General features: G+C 39.8%; 1 protein-coding gene across 1 annotated transcript; it reads left to right on the top strand.

Annotated features, from left to right (window-relative positions):
* The first annotated feature begins 659 nt into the window (after nt 1-659).
* On the top strand, nt 660-6,533 carry ca7 (carbonic anhydrase VII). Its single transcript, XM_008292784.1, has 7 exons — nt 660-696; nt 1,240-1,437; nt 2,720-2,838; nt 3,204-3,299; nt 3,694-3,756; nt 3,852-4,007; nt 6,414-6,533. Exons 1-7 carry the CDS (start codon nt 660-662, stop codon nt 6,531-6,533), a joined length of 789 nt encoding a protein of 262 aa, XP_008291006.1.
* Nucleotides 6,534-7,707: the final 1,174 nt, after the last annotated feature.

Raw genomic sequence — 7,707 nt, 5'->3', positions numbered from 1 at the left:
TTGTGTAATTCACACACACACACACACACACACACACACACACACACACACACACACACACACACACACACACACACACATGCATTGTAGATTAATAGCATTTATTTACTGCTTGTTGTATTGTGATCTTTGTTGGCTCTGTTGCTGTTCTCGCTAGCAGCGAGTTGCTGTGTTGAATAAAGTGTGAATAAAATAAATAACGATATGACAATCTATCCACTCTTCAGTATTTGAAATAAATACATTTGAGAAAATGAAAGAAAAAAGAACAACAACAAAAAACAACTAATTCTATAAAAATGCAATGAACTGCACAATGAAAGATTTTAAACAACCAAAATCTAAAAATAAGTAATAAATCAGTTTTCAGATTTCATTTTATAGTAGTATATAGAAGTACATCATGCTCCACGTAGGAGCATGATGTACTTCTTTTAAAAGGACTATTTTTATTCATTCAGCTTGGATTTCCTTTTTTCCCCCCATGTGTGCATTTGTGTGTGCGTGTGGTGTGTTTAAGTCTGTGCGTAAAGGGGCGTGTCACACACGGATAATTGCCCTCCCTTCCCCTTTGGTCTCTACATAAACTTCATCAATAGCTGTACCAGCTGATGTTCGTGAAGCACCGGTAGCTCGGACCTGATCCTCTAACCGGGACGATGACTGGGAACCACTGGGGATACGGGAAGGAGGACGGTAAGATAACGCAGCATCCAGGCTCCAAGCTGCAGTCTTTACTGCTCTGTCCCACGTGGGCACAATGGACAATGTGCAATAAATATTTACTGACTGGTCGTTGTACAGAGAGCAGTTCCCGTTTTAAGCAGAGGAGAAACGTAATTAAATGTTAAGATGCTTAACAGGCTGCGAGATTAGCTCCACGCTTAAAGGGATCACCTTAACCTGACATTCCTCTGGATTTGTTCTCCACTCCAGAGTGAGAAACATTTTACTAATGTCAGATTTGGTGGTGTTAAGTGAACTTCATTGATTTGTTTATTTTTGATGTGTATTTTGACGGTGTGGTCCTCCAGTAATGACACAAAAAAGTTATTCTTTTATTAGCTTGGTTCATTATCTCTAGGATAAGTTTTTTTTTTCTTGGCAGGTGACACTGTGACACAATTTTAAGCCTTTAAATTCCCCCATGAGCTTGAGCTGAAGCTGTATGTGCAGTAGTGTGGTTATCATGAATATGTAAGTTTGTCTCTTTTTACATTTGTTTCTCCATATATTAAGGTCCTACCCTGTGGCATAGAAACTACCCGGTTGCTGAGGGAAGCCGGCAATCCCCAATTGACATCATACCCCTTCAGGCTGTACATGATCACAGTCTGGGTCCGATAATCTTGAGCTATGATCACTGTACCTCCATTAACATCGCCAACAATGGACACTCAGTAGTTGTGGAGTTTGATGACTCAGATGACCGTTCAGGTGAGAATGTCTTCATTTGTGTTTACTTGTAAATTCAGTTTTAGGTTAAGTCTTCTAAGAAAGAAAGAATCAATCACAACCAACAGCTGATGTGGTGAAAAGAACATGTAAAGACACTAGACTAGGTAGTAATATCTTGCCAGAGAATATGGGCAGGGAATTATTGCCTGAGATCACAGTTCAGAGATAAACTTGATCTTTACTCATATATCTGCTGCCAGCCACATGCAATAGAAATCTTTGCTAAAAGTTCACTTTCAATAGACATGCGCTCCAAAAAGTGGGATTACGTTAATTTTTAGAAAGTGCAAACCGTGTGCGTAACTGACCATAATCAGAGGTTGAAAATAAACCTCTGATTATGCTGCAGGCAAAAGTGCAGCCAGCACTTAACTGTATGAGTGTCTGTCTGCTGGACAAGAGATATAATAACCTTTAAGCAATGTCAGTGGTTATTATGATAATATTTGTCTTTATCACTGGGTGGATCCATATTCACCACCCTATCATTACCATGAATGATAAGCTCGGAAATGTGAGCGATTTGGCTCAGACAATTTCCCTAGAGTGAGCAAATATCCGTTACTGTAAATAATTATTGAAAGGAGAACCGTGTGGAAAAAACAAGCGCAGCATTATCTGCATTTCTCCATAACTCAAACGAGGTGCACAAATCCCTTAAACCTGTTGCTGTCACTTGGCCATGTAAGCCAGGGTTTGGTTGTGCACATGCAGAAATGTTGCTGCTATTTTGATAAGAAAAAGAATTCAGTAATTCAGACTGATGACTATATCATTTCAAAAATCTACCTCTGAGTATTAGAATAGCAAACATGACTGAAGTTAAGATCGGTGATGGGCCGAATGTCATTATGACATAGCTCAAAGTTACTATTTTTCCTTGTTGGCCGATGGACATGAATTGCAAGTGGAATGAAAACAGCAATATCTGTATTTTGCATAGGATTGGTTATTTGCATCTCCCACTAAAGCTTATGCTAAAGATATGTGATAGCTGGTAAGGGAGGCTGTCTGTCTGCTCACGTCTTTGCTTTGAGTAAAAAAACGTGCTGTTGAAAGTCTTCTGGGTGTTACCAGGTTGACTCATCCTGTGGTGTGTGTGTGTGGTACCAAGCTGTTCGGATGATGCTCCATTCAGGATGCAAAGCAGTTTGTCTGGCACTCACAGGGAGGAGGGTTGAGGCTGCATGCATGTGTGTGGATGCCAAACCGTTTTTTTCTCTCTCTCTCACTCTTTTTTAAACATGTCTCTTCCATACAGTAATCCGGGGAGGCCCTCTTGACAACCCCTACAGACTGAAACAGTTTCACTTCCACTGGGGTGGAAAGGGATGCCATGGCTCTGAGCACACTGTTGAAGGAATGAGCTATGCATCTGAGGTCAGTGTTTTGGATCTAAATACAGCATGTTGGTGTCTGATAACAAAATGTAGCATACACGATTTTCAGATAAGGTGTGTTGCATTGTAAGGTGCATGTGTATTTTGCTGTGAAATACAATGGAAACATGGCTTAGCTGTGTACAGTTTCTTCTTGCGCTTTATATTTATGACCCTACAAACATTCCTATCGATGTTTTGAGCAACAGTGACATTTCATTCCTACTTTACTGCAAAAAAGAAAGCATTATATGGTAGAGAACGGGACAGATGTACTTATGCATGGCATGACAAAAAACTTGACGTAATTTATTCAGCTCTTTAAACCTGTTTTTATTCCCATCCTGTTTTCCTTTCCTCATCTAGCTTCATTTAGTTCACTGGAATGCTGTCAAGTACAAGAATTTTGGGGAGGCAGCAACAGCTCCAGATGGCCTCGCTGTCCTTGGCATCTTTTTAGAAGTAAGATGTTTCTCTTAAGTGTAATTTTTTTTCCTTTCTGTGTTGCTGTTTTGCAGTTGTTCTCATTGGTGTGCATTAACTCAGTTTGAACTGAAGCGAAGGCAGGATGTGTTGTGTTCCAGCTGACATTTCACACATTTTGTCAGGTCTGTGTAGCTCTTTTTGTACCACTGATATTTTTGTGCTTGTGCCGTCATTTTGGCACAGCGTGGTTGGCAGACTAAATTATCATTTTGTTTTTGAGCACAATTTGAAACACTGGGGGAAAAAAAATCTCAAATGCTGGTAGTGATTTCAAAGGTTGTTTAAAAAAAAAAAAAAAACTGTACCAAATGTATAAGTTCTCTCCAAATGTCACAAATCATATTAAAGAAGAATCAATGTCTCATGTAAGGCAGGTGACGACCACAGGTGGCTCCACGTGATAACAGATGCTCTGTACATGGTGAAATATAAGGTGAGCACTGGATTTTATCATATACAATATTTAAGAGCTACTTTTAGCAATATTGCAGTGCTGTAGAGGATGTTGTCTTTGTGTTTCTGTTACAGGGCAGCCTTACAGATTTCAAAGGTTTCAACCCCAAGTGCCTCCTCCCCAGCAGCCTCCAGTACTGGACCTACCTGGGGTCGCTGACCACACCCCCCCTGCACGAAAGCGTCACCTGGATCATCCTGAAGGAGTCGATCACAGTGTCTGAAAAGCAGGCGAGTGTTGCAACCTCAACCGCCAGACTGTGTACCAGACTTCCAACACTGTAGATAGAATATTTAAACTTAAGTACATTTTTTTCGTTCCGAGTTCTTTACATGTAATCCTCTGAAAGCTCTGCAAAATACAGAACAATATAAAATACAGTGGCATCACAGGGATGTTCAGTCTGCATTAGAAATCAGAAGGCCAGTATTTTGCTCTTTTTTTTTCTTCTTTTTTTGAATGAAGAGAATCACATTTTACTCTGTCCCTTTTATGTATATTTCTGTGTAAATTTTAACCACAGCATAGTTTTCTAATGACTTTGAGGCAAAAGAATTAGCTTCTCTCTTATAGTTAGTTTTTATAGTACTGTTAAGAGCAAAGCAGACTATACACCACCAATACTCTTAGTCATTATTCCAGGTCATGTAGCATAGCCTTCCACAGCAACAACCTCAATCTAGTAATCCTGGCTGCAAGCCAATAGTGGGAAACTGGCACACGCTCTGTATTTTCCTCAAGTCAGAGATCTGCCATCACTGCTTTAAAAGAGACAACTGCCATATCAGAAGTGAGCAAGCAAACATCTGTGATTCATAATGAATAAATGAGATGAATCATCATTTAAATAGGTACTTATATCTAAAATAACATGTTATTTGAAGACAAAAAGCAGCCTTTACAGTTTCTGCATTCTTCGATGCACATATTTATTTAACCCCAGAGTGCTACTGATTGCTTTCTTACAGTTATACAGTAAAGCCATTGACGTGCATCCTTATTTCTTTAATTTTAAGTGTGATATTTTCTCAGTGTTCAGTTTTGAATGACTTTTTGGACTGAAATGCTCAGTTACACAAATAGATATTGTGTTTATATATCTAAGTCAGTAGATGTTAAGACAGTGTGATGCTGCAGTTGGTCAGTCAGTTGTGACATTCGTGTTTCCTGCCCTACATAATGTTAGGCTACGCTTCACTGGGCTGCAGTGATCCATCTAGTCCTTTACTGTCAAAATCAAAGTTCAGCATCACTGGATTGCAGGTTTGAGTAGTTGTGGGGGTGATGGTGGGATTTACTTCCATGCTGTTTAACCTTGTGTTATATTTAGAGGCCAGAACAACAGTTGGCATCATTCACTGGGAATGCCATGTTTGGGTGAGCTTGTTTTTATCCGCCCCTCTTAGCGCTTTTCAGTTTAATCAGAAAGTTTGTGTCTGATAACCCCGGGTTGTTGACAAGTTAAGTTGAATAACTGACTCCAGCACATGCCTTCCAGATCCCCCTGTGAGCTGGCCCTGTGGCGACTGCAGCCAGTCTCTGGATTATGTTCTCACTCTTGGTTGATCTTTTCTTGTCTTGTTGCCCATTTTTAACTCCAGGCCTGTGCACAAGGAATCAAGAGTTTTAGTGACAGCGGCACCTTGGGTGTAGTCATGAATGATCTGTCTGTAAACCAATGTCCAAAGCATAGCTGGGGGTGAAGTATAAGCTGGGCAACTGGCCTCACAAACTATAACTCCAGGCCTCAAGCCTTTGATCCCCTCCAGTTGATTATCCTGATGGATGGATGACTAGATGGGTATAGGGCTTTAATTGAGAAATGCTTGCATGAAGACCCAGCAGGGAAAAGCCCTTATATAACAGGGAATTATTTTGTTTTTCATTTTCCTACATCAGGGTAGACATAGAGCTTCAGGGGCAATACTACAATTTGAATGGGTTGCGTGAGTAGTTTAAAGTTTTGAGAGTAGCATGAATTAAAGGGCAAGCCTGGTAATAGTCTGTATGTTCCTTTTCAACAAATACCATTAAAAGAACATATGTATTACCTGATCTTAAAAAAAACAACAAAAAACTGCTGTGTAGCCAACACATGATATAGCTATTTCCTCCACTACTGCCCAAAACAACAGTAAGTTAGACATTTGTACTGAAAGATATAGTGTGGTAGTTTGTTACAACGAACATGGACATTCCACTTTGTTCTGAATGGATCTTAAATGCATCGTCCGTTTTTCATACTCACATCAAAACTGCTTCTGAAAATAGCCCCAACTTATGTCAGAGTAATATTTACAAGAAACTACAGTTTAAGTAATTGTTAAGCCTTGTTTAAAAAAGAAAGCATACATTTGTAAAATATTTTAATTTTGTCCTTCACTGGAATATGTAGGATTGGAGTTGGGAACCATTAAGGTACAATAGAAGTCAGAGCGTTCAGAGATTTTGTTGATTTTGTCCTTTTCATGGCATGTCTTTACTGTAATACACAGCTTGTTAGTGTTATCCCTTAACATGCTTATATTATCTAGTGTGGAGCAAAGGTTGTGCAAAGAACCTGATTAGAAAAAAGAAAATCATTGTCTTTGCAAAAGTCCTCCTAAAAGTCCTCTCTATTGTTTCTCCCTGTGCAGCTGGGAAAGTTCAGAATGCTTCTGTTCACTGGCGAGGAAGAGGATCAGAGGATGCGCATGGAAAACAACTTCAGGCCCCCACAGCCTCTCAAAGGCAGGAAAGTGCGTTCCTCCAATTAATGTGACCTCAAGAGATCTGAAGTCGTAGATAACAAAAGCTCCTTGTAGACAATACTGAATGCATTAATTTGAGTGTACTTTTCACCTCATGGTAGCTTGTCCTGAGGATATCTGATTTGCTTTGTGCACAAGTTGAAGCAATTCTCATCATTGCCGGGATATGAAAATGCATGATTCCCTCTACTGGTCAGAAGTGTGAATGGCAGGAGGAGGAGGAATCAGTTATTGAATGAAAAAATAAAAGGGATTTTCTGATGCAATATAACAATACTCAAATTTAAGGATGAGTTGTTGAACAATAAAACTGCTGTATGTTAGTAGGTCATTATTTATTATTCTGAGCTATAAGTTGAGGATTCAAATGCTAGACATATATATAGATACCTCCATCGCTGTTCAAGGAAGTAAACGTGTTGCTAAGGCAACAAGGTGATACAACAACTAGCAGCAAGGCATTTCAGTTTGTTATTAGATGTTGCTGTTTGCAGATGGGTACTGTACCACTGTGCTGTCTGCAGATCCAAAGCCTTGGCCTTGTCACTGATCCCGATTGATCCCCTGCTGATCCAGCCTATTGCTGGTGGATTCCCAGTCCTTACGGCCAGATCCCGTCCAGTCAGATTACCACTGCATTTATCTAAACTGCTCTGTTGTTCCTGACTGAGGCCATGAAAGTCTCAGGTCCTTTCGAGCTCAAGAGCTTGAGATGTTGAAAGTTGAATTATTTGTGATTCATTAAAACTCCAGCAGGACCACAGTGAATTTAGTTCTTCAGTTGAACTCTGAATATTTGTCTTCCTTATTCTGAGATTCTGCCTGAAGCCGGTCACATATGTTGGTCTGGTGTTTTTGCTATGCAGGACGTGATGATGTAATGCACACTGTTATTAACAGCTCACCTGAACTCACAAAAAAAAAAAAAAGCACGTGCACAATCCTGTATATAAATGCCAGACAGAGGCCTTGGTTGGACTTCGTGAGTTATGGCAGCTTTGTGCAATGCTTATGCTTAATGTAGACGGACGGGGCTTTTATTAATGCAGGGGTATGACACAGATAAACAAAATGCACAAATGAGGAATGGCACCTCAGTCATGATTGTTTTATGTTGGTGATGTGAAAAAACAGCAAAAAAAATGTAATTTATGGGTGTTAAGAATATTTTTGTAATGCA

Source organism: Stegastes partitus, unplaced genomic scaffold (genome assembly GCF_000690725.1).
Source record: "Stegastes partitus isolate 25-593 unplaced genomic scaffold, Stegastes_partitus-1.0.2 Scaffold19, whole genome shotgun sequence".
Taxonomy (NCBI): Eukaryota; Metazoa; Chordata; class Actinopteri; family Pomacentridae; genus Stegastes; species Stegastes partitus.
Note: the sequence above shows the minus strand (reverse complement) of the source record. Positions and strands in the feature narration are given on the sequence as shown.